Raw genomic sequence first — 16,966 nt, 5'->3', positions numbered from 1 at the left:
AAGCATGCAATTTCCCTTTCAATGTTTCACAAAAATAAAGAAAATCAAAATCACGGTGTTTATCTCTATTTCTTCAAATTAATGTTAATTCTCTTATTCAAAAATATTCTGGAAGCATGTCTTTTCAGAAAGTATGAAATTTCACACTTTTAGAACACATCTTCTATAAAAAATATTACTTCAATTTTGCCTCTTACATATCATACAACTAATATGGTTTAGCACACCACTCATCATTTCAGATCAGGGAAAATTACAGTCATCTCTAGGTGGATGTGCTGTCTTTTTAAAGAAAAAAATGTTGTTAGGAAAAATCACATATGGATGATGGACATTGTTGTTATGGCCTAGCTTGACGCTGATGATGCTTATGATTTTCATTTCTTGGAACTGTACTTTTAGCATGGTTTGTATATCTTGCTGCTTAACTAGTGAACTCTAGAGATTATCTGGACATCTCTGTTGTTTTGCTGTACCCCATTCTCTCATATCCATGTTGTTCACAAAGCATCTTTCTCTTTTTCTTGCTTGTGCCTCTTAACAGATTCAGTTGAAAGGTGCATGGTGTTTGGAGCATGAGATAAGATGAACTCCTTTGTGCTGTGTCATTATTACCTAGAATCCTATATGTGGAGTACATGACAAAACATGTTCCTCCATTCTATTATCATTCTGCTTATTATACCACCTAGTCAAAAAAAGCACCAATTCCATCTCTTTCACCTCTGTTGAAGAAAAATACATCTTGCACCTTCGAAATCAGAATAAGTGCAGATATCATTTCTATGGGAATAGAGCGAGTGATAGTCAACTCCACTTAACAAGTGTGGAATCATTCCAAGTCTGTATTGTTGAGGAATCTCAGGGTTGGTGTTTAGCCCATTTAAATATATTGATTGATTGATTGATTTTGATAGCACACATAGGTTATATTTGCCCATCACACAATATGGGAATAGGTCCCTTAACTAAAATAAAATTAAAGACTGCCTTACTCAAATTTAGAACTAATCCATTTATTCATTGCTTAATATGAACTAAAACTATACTCACTATGAGGATAAAATCTCCCTACCTATTTAAAAGCTGAGGCTGTAAAGAACACTCAGCACACAGAAGGACAAACACAGGACAACACAAGCCCACCAAAGGATTATCCTGGCCATGCGTCAGTTGACTTTTGGATGCCTTGCCAGAAGGTTGCCCCTTACACTGCATAGCAATGGTAGGTATTCTTATGTTTTTAGAAATTATTAGCACGCTACCTGCATATCTCGTGTAAAGAAGGATATCCACAACTACACTAGATTGACAATTGGACATCCCATGTAATGAAGAAAAATACCGGAAATGCTTCCAGATATAGAGTTTTTCACTGTTACATCATAATTTTGTTCATAAATTCTGTTCTGTGATCAGATTTTTAACGAGTAAGGGTATTAAACCTATGGAAATTCATCGTAGAATGAAGATGCAGTATGGTGAAGCTTGTGTGTCATAGCAACAGGTATATGAGTAAAGTAGGAAATTCAGAAGTGGTGTGACATCTCTTGCAGATGCTCCTCGCCCAGGCCAAGCACATCGAGTTTTGACGCAGGAGAATATAGCGGCTGTTCAGGCCATTCTACAGGATAATTGCCGAGTGATTGTGGATGAAATAGCTGCTATTATAGGTTTTAGTCATGGTTCAGCACATAACATCATTCATGACATGCTTCTTTTTCATACAGTGTCGGCCAGGTGCATGGACGTCACTAGAAATTTACCTAGGGGAATCGAATCGAAGATGTAAAGGACACCCACTCTCCTCAAAAATATTCTTATATAGACCAGTGGCATATGCAGAAGTTTGTCAAAGAGGGGTTCATTTTTAAAATTATTGCATTATCGGTATTTTAAATTATGTTATTATTATTTTATTATTATTACTACTTGTAGTAGTAGCAGTAGCAGTTTTAGTTTAGTTTATTTTAGTATCCAATAACTTTATATAAATATCATAGTACTTGTTACAACCAACGTTACATAATAGTTACTTCGAACATTAGTAGCAGCAGCAGCAGCAAACGCAGTAGTATAAAAAGCTTCAAAACGTGTTAAAGTTACAAATTAACAGAGTTTCAGTGTGGCAATCTATGAAAGTTTCATACCAAATTGGATATCTCAAGACCACTTTTAAACAATGATGCAAAATTATGTGAAATAAAGTGCTTCATTTTTAAATTGCCATAAATTGAAAAAAACTAGATAGAAATTTCCAGGGGTCCGACTGACCGGTTCAACCCCCTGCTGACGCCCATGGCCAGGTGGGTACCACGTTATCTAACAGACGAGCTGAAAATGAGACGTGTTGATGCATGTGAGGAACTTTTGCAGCACTCCAAACAAGAGGGTAATGAATTTTTAAGAAACTTGTAAGTGGAGATGAAACGTGGGTCCATTATTACATTCCCGACACAAAGAAAACAAGCATGGAATGGTGCCATTCATCTTTCCATAAACCCAAAAAGTTTTGTTCACAATCATCTGTCTGTAAAGTCATGCTGACCATTTTCCTGGGACCAAAACGGCATTATTCTGGAGCACTACACACCTAAGGGACACACAGTAACTAGTGCTTGATAGTGTGATCTCATGAAGAACCATCTGAAACCTGCAATAAGGTCAAAGTGACAGACTGCTGTCATCAGGTGTCGTTTTGCAGCATGACAATGCTAAGCCACATACTGCTTAAAGGACTGTTGCGACAATTAACGACTTGCATTTTGAGTGCCTACCCCATCTTCCTTACTCCCCAGATTTCGCCCCAAGTGATTACCACTTGTTTGGACCACTTAAAGAGGCTCTAGGAGACAGAAGTTCAGTTCTGATGATGAGGTCAAAGAGCTCCTCCAAAACATTACATAAAAAGAAGTGTTTATGTGCTTGTAACAATCAAAAACTATAAGAGGAATAATTCTACAATGCAAGCAACATGTACATAAAGTGTGTTTCTCTGTCACTTGTGCTGCCTGTTGGCCGCCGGCCGGACTGCAACTCCCCACAAATCACATGTAATATCTCTGCTATGGAAACCACTAGCTTCAAAGTGACTTTAAGTTCTCAGAATTACAGTTAGAATTACAATCAAAATAAGTATGTGCCTTGTCACAGGGGATGTTGGAGATGTTGTCCTCCTGCATCCACTCATTTCTGGCATTTTTAGGAAATTCCGCAGAGCTTTGGTATCAAGACATGCAGAAAGGGCACTTTAGTTTCCTAACAGATCACAGCGCCAGAGCAGCAACTGAAATCCATGGTTTTGCACATAACTTGTGATTTTCTTAATCCCATTCCATGTCAAAAACTTCGCAATTTCACTTCAGTCATATTTTTAAAGTGTTTATGTGTTACAACTGTTCTTGTGATTTTCTATTATTTTATAAAGTGTTTTGTGTTTCAAGTGTTATTTGTGTTTTGCTATAGTTTTAATAATGGCACATACTGTATGTACACATTACAACAAATTATAGTCTATGCAACAAACCTACACACCTTAGGAGAACTTAAGGAGAATATCAGGAGAGAAACTGAAGCAATTTCAAAAGCTGAACTGTTGTGTGTAAATGGAAATTTCCTGAAAAGATGCCAGATGTGTCAATGAATGGGAACAACATTTCTAGCATCATTTGTGACAAGATAAGTGCTTATTTTCATTGTAATTGTAACTGTAATTCTGAGAACTTGAAGTCATTTCCAAGCTAGCGGTTTCCATAGTGGAGATATCACACTCAATTTGCTGCGAGTTGCCATCTGGCCGGCTACCAAATGGACCGCTGACAGGCAACACAAGCGATGGAAAAATGCAATGTACAAGAAGAATATGTTTGCGTATCATACAAATATCCAAAATATATTAAATCAGTATGAACAGCATAAATATTGAGTAAAGAATATGTTAGAATGTACAAGGCAAAACTCTGTTAAACAAATGAAGTAAGAGCAACAAATAAAGACTTACACTTTGTATTGTTGTCTTTTTCTTCTTTTTCTTCTTTTTCTTCAACCCTTCCCCTTCCTCAGATGCAACTGCAAGTTCAGAATCTCCACCAAGTATGTGTTCAGATTCATATTCAGTCACATCTCTAGTTGCTGGTTGTTCTTCCTGAAAATGTTAGACCATTATATGCTATTATATAAAACGATGCTCAAATAACATTTTAACTTATTAACATTTTCCACTTACATGGTGAATTAGTTGCAATAGTCAAGATTTTAGGATTCACATCAATGAAATGTTATATGAAAACATTGGTATCTCATAAGGAATAAACTTAAAAAAGAATGCAAGCACATCGCCACTGTGTGCTGAGAGTAACATTTGTCAACTTCCTAACTATCTAAACTATGTTGAATATATATAATTATTAGTATTAAATAATAATTACATTAATAATACTATTAATTATATAAAATTTTCCAGTTTATGTCAAGCAAATGTTATGTAAATAAGTGAGATCCAAAATTCTCAACATGAAATGCAAACTATTTGTATGGAGAATCTGTATTAGCAAGATAAGATAAGATAAGATAAGATTTATTTCCATCCACTTGATCATATGAGTACAAATAGCACTATGATATGAGATAGGTCAATTACATGTGTAATTTTGAGTACAAAGGAATTAACACATACTTAAGCATATTAAAAGTATAAAGAGTATAGTATAAAATAAAAATAAAATAAAATTACATAAAATTACATGTATAATTTTGAGTACAGAGAAATTAACACATACCCTCGAATGTATGTTGGTCCCCTCCCCCAAAATGTACAAAATTTTCATTTCAATCAATTAAACAATATGACACTGCTACTACATTAGTTTAACAGTCACGAGACAGTCTGATATGATATGATATGATTCATTTCCATCCACTTGATCTTATAAGTACAAATAGCACTATGATATGGGATAGGTTAATTACATGTATGATTTTGAGTACAAAGGAATTAACACATACTTATGCATATTAAAAAAGTATAAAAGAGTATAGAATAACTTAAAAAATAGAAGAAAAATCAAAGGTTATGGCTATTAGTGAACATAAAATGGAAGAAAATCAAAGGTTATGTCTATTAATGAAAAATATGATTTAAGTACTCCTCTGTGCTATAAAACAAATACTTCATAAGCAAGCTTTTTACTGTTATTTTAAATTTTGTTGGATTATGATTCTTGAATTCCTCTGGCAGCTTGTTATAGAGTTTTACACCTTGAAATCCTAGACCACTATGTGTTTTGGATGTGCGGACAGTAGAAAGATGGAGGGAGTTATGCATACGAGTGCTGTACTTGTGTATGTCCAGATTTTTTGAGAAGATTTTAGAATTTGTATGAATAAAGTACAATGTTTCTAATATGTACAAACATGGAAGAGGTAATATTTGAAATTCATTGAAAATTTGTTTTGTTGGGTTTGAGAGGGATACATTCTTCATAATTTTTAATATGCGTTTTTGCCAAATAAAATTTTTCTGCATTTTGGGTGAGCTGTCCCAGAAAGAGATACCATATGTAAGTACAGGTAGAATCTGTCCAAAATATACTGTCCTTAAATCATTCAAAGTTAAAACATTTCTAAAAATTCTCATCATGTAGCAGAGCCTGCCTAACTTTTGAGTTAAATTAGTAATTTGCATGTCCCAAGACAGGTTTGAGTCTATCCATACTCCTAAGAATTTTATTGCATTACATTCTTTGACGACTTCATTGTTAATAATTACATTTAAGTTTCTTATTTGTTTTGCTGGATTAAAATTTATTAGAACTGTTTTATTAACATTCAGGGAAAGCTTGTTGTTGTTTAGCCAGGTGTTTAGTTGTGTTGTTGTTGAAATTGAATTCTTTTGAAGTTGCTCATATTCCAGGCTTTTTACTATGATATTAGTATCATCCGCAAAAAGTATTGTTTGAGACTATGATAAGGTTTCTGGAAGATCATTTATGTAGAGTAAAAATAAAACTGGTCCTAGAATTGAGCCTTGCGGTACACCTGTAGTGAGGAACATTTGGTCTGATTTGATTTTGTTAATATCTACATACTGACATCTGTCTTTTAAATAAGACTTGAACCATTTTTTTTGCTAAACCTCTGATTCCATAATGGTCCATTTTATCTAGTAAAATGCCATGCTGAACCAAATCAAAAGCTTTGGTAAAATCTAAAAATAATCCATGCACATGCATTTTTTTGTCTCTTGATTTTAGAATGTTATTTGTAAATTCAAAAATAGCTTCTGATATTGACTTACTTTTTTGGTATCCAAATTGATGTTTGGATAAAATGTCGTATTTTTCTAAGAAAGTTACTAATCTATTTAGCATAATTTTCTCTATTACTTTAGAGAAGACCGATAAAAGAGAAATTGGCCTATAGTTTGAGCATTCTTCTTTGCTGCCTTTCTTGAATAATGGTCTCACTTTTGCTATTTTGTACTCACTAGGAAAAATACCTGTTTCTAAAGATGTGTTGCAAATACTTACTAGTGGTTGTAAAATACTATTCCCACATTTTTTTAGTAGAGAACTTGAAAATTCATCTGGCCCTGATGAATACTTATTTTTTAAATTTATAATTACCTTCTCGACTTCTCCCTCAGTTACTGGTGTGAGAAACATAGTGTTTGTGTTTCGGGGACTGTTGAAATATGTTCTTAATCTAGGTGTAGAGAATACTGCATTTTTATTTACGGTATTGGGAATGTTCACAAAGTATGTATTAAAAATTTGTGCTACATCAAGGGGATTGCTTATTTTCTCTCCATCAGCCATTATTTCTATTTTTTCATTCATGTTCTTTCTTTTCTTACCAGTTTCATCATTAACAATTTCCCATAGTTTCTTTGATTTATTTGCAGATTTGCGTATTTTATCTGCAATGGCCAATTTCTTAGCATTGTTTATTACCTTTATGAGAATAATTACATATTTTTTGTAGTGGTCTTTAAGTATGGGATTCTTGTTTTTCTGAATTTCTTTATATAAGTTTCTTTTTGTTTCACAGGATTTTTTTATCCCTTTAGTTATCCAGAAAATTGATTTTGTTTGATTTAGGGGTTGTCTGTATGTTTTGTATGGAAATGCTACTTCAAAATGGTATTTTACTGTCTTTGTGAATAAGCTTACTTTTGTATTTAAATTTTCCTCCATGAGCACATCAGTCCAGTTTTCTTTCTTTAAGGAATATACAAAGTTTCCTATATTTTCCTTGGTGAATTTTCTTTTTTCTACAGTAGTGATATGTTTTGCAGTTCTTTCTTTTATATTCTCTGGTATATGGACACTTATGAAAACTGCTTCATGATCGGACAAGGCTAAAGGTAAAATATTTGTGGTATATTCAAAAAAGTCTTGGTTAATTATTATTTGATCAATACATGTTTTACTTGTTGGTGTTATCCTTGTTGGTGAATTTATTGTTGCAATCAAATTATGGGAGGTTAGAATTGTATTTAGTTCATTTTTTTCCGGACTGTGTTTTAAAAAATCTATGTTTATATCGCCCATCACTATGATGGGTCGTTTTATATGTAGAAAACCATTAACTTCATATTTGTTATTTTGTTACATTCCAGTTGGTGTTATTACCTTCTCTCTCATTTCTTCCTCGTGTACATCAAAAGTTGCAGGTTCAAGTTCATGTACAGCTTCAGGTTCAAAAATATCTCTAGAGGTTTCTGCCCCTTCCTAAAACAATTAATAAGACATTGTACATACAATATGGCTCAAATATGATGTCTAATGAACATGTTAAATTAAGCTGGCTAAAAAATTAACAACAGAGCATCTATGTCATTTCTATTTAGATCAATTTGTTGAAGCATTACATTCAAAAATCAATATGCATCATGTGTTGATTTTTTTACATTACTTTATATTAGGGATGTGACGAAGCTAAAAATGTACCGATGCTGATGTACTCACCAATAATTTTTGTAACCAATACCGATGCCGATGACAATGCTAAGCCACAATACTGCTTAAAGGACTGTTGCGACAATTAACGACTTGCATTTTGAGTGCCTACCCCATCTTCCTTACTCACCAGATTTGGCCCCAAGTGATTACCACTTGTTTGGACCACTTAAAGAGGCTCTAGGAGACAGAAGTTCAGTTCTGATGATGAGGTCAAAGAGCTCCTCCAAAACATTACATAAAAAGAAGTGTTTATATGCTTGTAACAATCAAAAACTATAAGAGGAATAATTCTACAATGTAAGCAACATGTACATAAAGTGTGTTTCTCTGTCGCTTGTGCTGCCTGTTGGCTGCCGGCCGGACTGCAACTCCCCACAAATCACGTGTAATATCTCTGCTATGGAAACCACTAGCTTCAAAGTGACTTTAAGTTCTCAGAATTACAGTTAGAATTACAATCAAAATAAGTATGTGCCTTGTCACAGGGGATGTTGGAGATGTTGTCCTCCTGCACCCACTCATTTCTGGCATTTTTAGGAAATTTCGCAGAGCTTTGGTGTCAAGACATGCAGAAAGGGAACTTTAGTTTCCTAACAGATCACAACGCCAGAGCAGCAACTGAAATGTATGGTTTTGCACATAACTTGTGAATTTCTTAATCCCATTCCATTTCAATAACTTTGCAATTTCACTTCAGTCATATTTTTAAAGTGTTTATGTGTTACAACTGTTCTTGTGATTTTCTATTGTTTTATAAAGTGTTTAGTGTTCCAAGTGTTATTTGTGTTTGCTATAGTTTTAATAATGGCACATACTGTATGTACACATTACAACAAATTATAGCGTATGCAACAAACCTACACACCTTAGGAGAACTGAAGGAGAATATCAAGAGAAAAAACTGAAGCAATTTCAGAAGCTGAACTGTTGAATGTAAATGGAAATTTCCTGAAAAGATGCCAGATGTGTGAATGAATGGGAACAACATTTCTAGCATCATTTGTGACAAAGTACATGCTTATTTTCATTGTAATTGTAACTGTAATTCTGAGACCTTGAAATCATTTCCAAGCTAGCGGTTTCCATAGTGGAGATATCACACTCAATTTGCTGCGAGTTGCCATCTGGCCGGCTACCAAATGGACCGCTGACAGGCAACACAAGCGATGGAAAAATGCACTGTACAAGAAGAATATGTTTGCGTATCACACAAATATCCAAAATATATTAAATCAGTATGAACAGCATAAATATTGAGTAAAGAATATGTTAGAATGTACAAGGCAAAACTCTGTTAAACAAATGAAGTAAGAGCAACAAATAAAGACTTACACTTTGTATTGTTGTCTTTTTCTTCTTTTTCTTCTTCTTCTTCAACCCTTCCCCTTCCTCAGATGCAACTGCAAGTTCAGAATCTCCACCAAGTATGTGTTCAGATTCATATTCAGTCACATCTCTAGTTGCTGGTTGTTCTTCCTGAAAATGTTAGACCATTATATGCTATTATATAAAACGATGCTCAAATAACATTTTAACTTATTAACATTTTCCACTTACATGCTGAATTAGTTGCAATAGTCAAGATTTTAGGATTCACATCAATGAAATGTTATATGAAAACATTGGTATCTCATAAGGAATAAACTTAAAAAAGAATGCAAGCACATCGCCACTGTGTGCTGAGAGTAACATTTGTCAACTTCCTAACTATCTAAACTATGTTGAATATATATAATTATTAGTATTAAATAATAATTACATTAATAATACTATTAATTATATAAAATTTTCCAGTTTATGTCAAGCAAATGTTATGTAAATAAGTGAGATCCAAAATTCTCAACATGAAATGCAAACTATTTGTATGGAGAATCTGTATTAGCAAGAAAATCATTAACTTCATATTTTTTATTTTGTTACATTCCAGTTGGTGTTATTACCTTCTCTCTCATTTCTTCCTCGTGTACATCAAAAGTTGCAGGTTCAAGTTCATGTACAGCTTCAGGTTCAAAAATATCTCTAGAGGTTTCTGCCCCTTCCTAAAAAAATTAATAAGACATTGTACATACAACATGGCTCAAATATGATGTCTAATGAACATGTTAAATTAAGCTGGCTAAAAAATTAACAACAGAGCATCTATGTCATTTCTATTTAGATCAATTTGTTGAAGCATTACATTCAAAAATCAATATGCATCATGTGTTGATTTTTTTACATTACTTTATATTAGGGATGTGACGAAGATAAAAATGTACTGATGCCGATGTACTCACCAATAATTTTTGTAACCAATACCGATGCCGATATTTAACCGATTCCGATATATAAGATTATTAAACAGAAATGGGATGTTATTTTCAGCATGACAAAAATAAATTTGCTATGTACATTTCTATTGCATATCATATGTATATACATATACAGGGTGGCTCAATAAGTCACTTAACACCCTCAGTACAAGGCCACTGCGGCATGGAATTTGAAATTGGCGATGACCAATCATTGCCTGGCCAAGGGGGAACCACATTGATGCCACCCACACGGTCGGCGGCCATTTTGATGTACGCCATTTTGAATTCAACTTCAGAATTTTAAATGGGAAGGGGGTCGTGCGACATATCAAAATTGGCTAGAATTTCACGAGAAATGCAATGGTGAAGGTTTTTTCGACGTATCTTTAACCAGTAAAAAGTTATGACTGAATTCTTGTACCAATTAGCTCCTTTTCGAGGTGTTAGAAAAATGCCTTAAAATTTGTTTAGCGCATCGGTAATGCATCGAGATCAAAGAGACGTCTAGGGAGAGACGTTCGCATGCCATTGCACATTATTTTAATCGGATACATCCATGAAGATCTGCTCATTATGAATGGTTGTCGCAAACAATTTACAGTGTGACGCTTCCATTGAATTAAATGTCCTTCACAGTGACAAGGCTAATGTTTATGTTCATAAGGAAGTTCATAAACAGAATATGTGACCCTTGTCATCTGATAACTAACTTTGGACAAAAACTAGTTCATAACGTTCCCATAAGTGTTCTGGTGTTCTTCCCTATTGAAAAAACTCTGTAAAAAGTACCTTCTTCCATAAACAAGGATGAAAAAAAAACTGTTTATTTAACAAATCCAAGTAGCCCTAAGCATTTAAGGTTCCGTTGATGGAAAATTGACTAACCAATCGTGTTCCACACAGCACGTCACACCATTAACTTACCAACACTAACCATTCAGCTTTGATCTGTCAAAAATGGGTTATCAGATAAAAAGCATCGAATATTCTGTTTATGAACTTCCTTATGAACATAAACATTAGCCTTGTCACTGTGAAGGACTTTTAATTCAATGGAAGCGTCACACTGTAAATTGTTCGCGACAACCATTCATAATGAGCAGCTCTTCATGGATGTATCCGATTAAAATAATGTGCAATGGCATGCGAACGTCTCTCCCTAGACGTCACTTTGATCTCGATGCATTACCGATGCGCTAAACAAATTTTAAGGCATTTTTCTAACACCTCGAAAAGGAGCTAATTGGTACAAGAATTCAGTCATAACTTTTTACTGGTTAAAGATACGTCGAAAAAACCTTCACCATTGCATTTCTCGTGAAATTCTAGCCCATTTTGATATGTCATACGACCCCCTTCCCATTTAAAATTCTGAAGTTGAATTCAAGATGGCGTACATCAAGATGGCCGCCGACCCTGCGGGTGTCGTCAATGTGGTTCCCCCTTGGCCTGATAACGATTGGTCTTCACCATTTCCATGTTGCGCGCTGCAGTGGCCTTGTACCGGGGGTGTTAAGTGACTTATTGAGCCACCCTGTATATTCTCAAGACATGCATATGTACATTTGCATCTACAAAATGTTATGTGAACCTTTAAGAAAAACATGGATTCTCAATAGATTCAACTTCAGAAACACAAGTTTTGGAAGCACTTCAGAAAGTAAGATACTTCTTCTCTTGTCGCAAATCTGTTCAGCAACACTGAACACTCAATCACTGAATACTGATGGAGCAGGTATGTCCAAGTATTTTCTCAGCACTTGCTTCAGGTTTGAATATTCATTTTTGAATTTCCAATACAACAGCAGATCCTGGTTCAGCAATGTACTGTTTTATTTCTGATTTATAGTTAGGTTGATCCTCTGAATGAGAGTTTTTAAATATCGAATTTTTGCCGATGCCAATGTGTCAATTTCTACTGATTTCCATACATCTGTAATCGGCTTTGGCACATCCCTGCTTCATATATTTGTGTTTCTATATCTTACAAAAAAATGCCATAAATAATATCAGTATGTACAGCCTAAATAATTAGTGGCAATATGTTAGAATGTACAAAAGAAAACTCTTAAGCAAATAAAGCAACATGTAGAGACTTACACTATCTATTAGTGTCTTCTTTTTCTTCTTCTTCTTCTTTTTACCTTCCTCATTTGGAACTGCTAATTCAGGTTCTCCATCATGTAAATGTTCAGATTCATATTCAGTCAAATCTCTAGCTGCTGGTTGTTCTTCCTGAAAAATTTAATGGTCATCACATAATATATTATTAAATAAAACACTGCTCACATATGACATTTTAACTTATCAACCCTTTCCACTAATGTGGTGAAATAGGACATCTCTATTCACATCACTGGAACGATATATGAATATGTACATTGGTATCTCATAACAAAATCTGCACAGGAGCAATTCAATCCATAGAGTTAGATAGTTTGTGTTTGATACAAATATTATACAAACAGCCATGTTCAAACATAAAAAAGTGATAATTTTCAACTATTTAGGAGGAAGGTATTAGAAAGAAAAGAATTAACAGTTGTGTTCATTATCTAGTTTGTTTAAGAAACTTACAATTGTTGCTGCCAATTTGCTTCTCCTCCTCTTTCCATCCTCATGTTCATCTGAAATTGAAGGTTCCTGTTCATGTGTAGGTTCATAAAAGTCTATTGCTGCTGGGGATTCTTCCTGTAATTTTATGGATTCTAATAATACATTTTACATAGAACTTATGAACATTTCCTATTTACTGTTATCACATATTACGTCATTCTAAAATTCAAACATAAACCCTATGATATTTGAGTGCTGAAATGTGACGAGTTGATGCATGTGAGGAACTTTTGCAGCGCTCCAAACAAGAGGGTAATAAATTTTTAAGAAACTTTTAAGTGGAGATGGAACATGGGTCCATTATTACATTCCCGAAACAAAGAAAACAAGCATGGAATGGCACCATTCATCTTTCCATAAACACAAAAAGTTTTGTTCACAATCATCTGTCTGTAAGGTCATGCTGACTCTTTTCCTGGGACCAAAACGGCATTATTCTGGATCACTACACACCTAGGGGACACACAGTAACTAGTGCTTGATAGTGTGATCTCATGAAGAACCATCTGAAACCTGCAATAAGGTCAAAGCAACACAGACTGCTGTCATCAGGTGTCGTTTTGCAGCATGACAATGCTAAGCTACATACTGCTTAAAGGACTGTTGCGACAATTAACGACTTGCATTTTGAGTGCCTACCCCATCTTCCTTACTCCCCAGATTTGGCCCCAAGTGATTACCACTTGTTTGGACCACTTAAAGAGGCTCTAGGAGACAGAAGTTCAGTTCTGATGACGAGGTCAAAGAGCTCCTCCAAAACATTACATAAAAAGAAGTGTTTATATGCTTGTAACAATCAAAAACTATAAGAGGAATAATTCTACAATGCAAGCAACATGTACATAAAGTGTGTTTCTCTGTCGCTTGTGCTGCCTCTTGGCTGCCGGCCGGACTGCAACTCCCCACAAATCACGTGTAATATCTCTGCTATGGAAACCACTAGCTTCAAAGTGACTTTAAGTTCTCAGAATTACAGTTAGAATTACAATCAAAATAAGTATGTGCCTTGTCACAGGGGATGTTGGAGATGTTGTCCTCCTGCATTCACACATTCTGCATCATTTTTAGGAAATTTCGCAGAGCTTTGGTGTCAAGACTTGCAGAAAGGGCACTTTAGTTTCCTAACAGATCACAACGCCAGAGCAGCAACTGAAATGTATGGTTTTGCACATAACTTGTGAATTTCTTAATCCCATTCCATTTCAATAACTTTGCAATTTCACTTCAGTCATATTTTTAAAGTGTTTATGTGTTACAACTGTTCTTGTGATTTTCTATTGTTTTATAAAGTGTTTAGTGTTCCAAGTGTTATTTGTGTTTTGCTATAGTTTTAATAATGGCACATACTGTATGTACACATTACAACAAATTATAGCGTATGCAACAAACCTACACACCTTAGGAGAACTGAAGGAGAATATCAGGAGAAAAAACTGAAGCAATTTCAGAAGCTGAACTGTTGAATGTAAATGGAAATTTCCTGAAAAGATGCCAGATGTGTGAATGAATGGGAACAACATTTCTAGCATCATTTGTGACAAAGTACGTGCTTATTTTCATTGTAATTGTAACTGTAATTCTGAGAACTTGAAATCATTTCCAAGCTAGCGGTTTCCATAGTGGAGATATCACACTCAATTTGCTGCGAGTTGCCATCTGGCCGGCTACCAAATGGACCGCTGACAGGCAACACAAGCGATGGAAAAATGCAATGTACAAGAAGAATATGTTTGCGTATCATACAAATATCCAAAATATATTAAATCAGTATGAACAGCATAAATATTGAGTAAAGAATATGTTAGAATGTACAAGGCAAAACTCTGTTAAACAAATGAAGTAAGAGCAACAAATAAAGACTTACACTTTGTATTGTTGTCTTTTTCTTCTTTTTCTTCTTTTTCTTCAACCCTTCCCCTTCCTCAGATGCAACTGCAAGTTCAGAATCTCCACCAAGTATGTGTTCAGATTCATATTCAGTCACATCTCTAGTTGCTGGTTGTTCTTCCTGAAAATGTTAGACCATTATATGCTATTATATAAAACGATGCTCAAATAACATTTTAACTTATTAACATTTTCCACTTACATGGTGAATTAGTTGCAATAGTCAAGATTTTAGGATTCACATCAATGAAATGTTATATGAAAACATTGGTATCTCATAAGGAATAAACTTAAAAAAGAATGCAAGCACATCGCCACTGTGTGCTGAGAGTAACATTTGTCAACTTCCTAACTATCTAAACTATGTTGAATATATATAATTATTAGTATTAAATAATAATTACATTAATAATACTATTAATTATATAAAATTTTCCAGTTTATGTCAAGCAAATGTTATGTAAATAAGTGAGATCCAAAATTCTCAACATGAAATGCAAACTATTTGTATGGAGAATCTGTATTAGCAAGAAAACCATTAACTTCATATTTGTTATTTTGTTACATTCCAGTTGGTGTTATTACCTTCTCTCTCATTTCTTCCTCGTGTACATCAAAAGTTGCAGGTTCAAGTTCATGTACAGCTTCAGGTTCAAAAATATCTCTAGAGGTTTCTGCCCCTTCCTAAAAAAATTAATAAGACATTGTACATACAACATGGCTCAAATATGATGTCTAATGAACATGTTAAATTAAGCTGGCTAAAAAATTAACAACAGAGCATCTATGTCATTTCTATTTAGATCAATTTGTTGAAGCATTACATTCAAAAATCAATATGCATCATGTGTTGATTTTTTTACATTACTTTATATTAGGGATGTGACGAAGCTAAAAATGTACTGATGCCGATGTACTCACCAATAATTTTTGTAACCAATACCGATGCCGATATTTAACCGATTCCGATATATAAGATTATTAAACAGAAATGGGATGTTATTTTCAGCATGACAAAAATAAATTTGCTATGTACATTTCTATTGCATATCATATGTATATACATATATATTCTCAAGAGATGCAAATGTACATTTGCATCTACAAAATGTTATGTGAACCTTTAAGAAAAACATGGATTCTCAATAGATTTAACATTCCTATTCTGCCAGATTCAATTTCAGAAACACAAGATTTAGAAGCACTTCAGAAAGTAAGATACTTCTTCTCTTGTTGCAAATCTGTTCAGCAACACTGAACACTCAATCACTGAATACTGATGCAGCAGGTATGTCCAAGTATTTTCTCAGCACTTGCTTCAGGTTTGAATATTCATTTTTGAATTTCCAATACAACAGCAGATCATTGTTCAGCACTGTACTGTTTTATTTCTGATTTATAGTTAGGTTGATCCTCTGAATGAGAGTTTGCAATAATTTTATTACAAAAACTGTACAATAATGATGAATCATAACCAAATTTTCAATAAATCTTACAAAACTAGAATATAAAACTTATTAGAAGGTAAACTCTAGTATTGCATGTACCGGTTTAAATATCGGATTTTTGCCGATCCTAATGTGTCAATTTCTACTGATTTTTATACATCTGTAATTGGCTTTGGCACATCCCTACTTCATGTATTTGATATTTGAGTGCTGAAATGCGACGTGTTGATGTATGTGAGGAACTTTTGCAGCACTCCAAACAAGAGGGTAATGAATTTTTAAGAAACTTTTAAGTGGAGATGGAACATGGGTCCATTATTACATTCCCGAAACAAAGAAAACAAGCATGGAATGGCACCATTCATCTTCTCATAAACCCAAAAGTTTTGTTCACAATCATCTGCTGACCCTTTTCCTGGGACCGAAACAGCATTATTCTGGAGCACTACACACCTAGGGGACACACAGTAACTAGTGCTTGATAGTGTGATCTCATGAAGAACCATCTGAAACCTGCAATAAGGTCAAAGCAACACAGACTGCTGTCATCAGGTGTCGTTTTGCAGCATGACAATGCTAAGCCACATACTGCTTAAAGGACTGTTGCGACAATTAACGACTTGCATTTCGAGTGCCTACCCCATCTTCCTTACTCCCCAGATTTGGCCCCAAGTGATTACCACTTGTTTGGACCACTTAAAGAGGCTCTAGGAGACAGAAGTTCAGTTCTGATGACGAGGTCAAAGAGCTCCTCCAAAAC

At 34.4% G+C, this 16,966-nt stretch overlaps 1 protein-coding gene across 5 annotated transcripts in view; it reads right to left on the bottom strand.

Annotated features, from left to right (window-relative positions):
- Positions 1-16,966, bottom strand: part of LOC145988237 (uncharacterized) — a 139,083-nt gene that overhangs the window by 23,771 nt on the left and 98,346 nt on the right. For 3 of the 5 annotated variants that reach the window (XM_083123086.1, XM_083123087.1, XM_083123090.1), the window contains 8 exons: positions 15,344-15,442; positions 14,736-14,879; positions 12,833-12,946; positions 12,356-12,490; positions 9,902-10,000; positions 9,294-9,437; positions 7,632-7,730; positions 4,001-4,144 (listed from right to left, as the gene is read on the bottom strand). In XM_083123086.1, coding sequence (XP_082979212.1) covers positions 4,001-4,144; positions 7,632-7,730; positions 9,294-9,437; positions 9,902-10,000; positions 12,356-12,490; positions 12,833-12,946; positions 14,736-14,879; positions 15,344-15,442 — 978 coding nt within the window. The remainder of the gene's footprint in view (positions 1-4,000; positions 4,145-7,631; positions 7,731-9,293; positions 9,438-9,901; positions 10,001-12,355; positions 12,491-12,832; positions 12,947-14,735; positions 14,880-15,343; positions 15,443-16,966) is intronic. The other 2 variants (XM_083123088.1, XM_083123089.1) reach the window with 2 other exon arrangements.

Source organism: Lepisma saccharinum, chromosome 5, assembly GCF_977018435.1.
Source record: "Lepisma saccharinum chromosome 5, izLepSacc3.1, whole genome shotgun sequence".
In the NCBI taxonomy this organism is placed as follows: domain Eukaryota; kingdom Metazoa; phylum Arthropoda; class Insecta; order Zygentoma; family Lepismatidae; genus Lepisma; species Lepisma saccharinum.
Note: the sequence above shows the minus strand (reverse complement) of the source record. Positions and strands in the feature narration are given on the sequence as shown.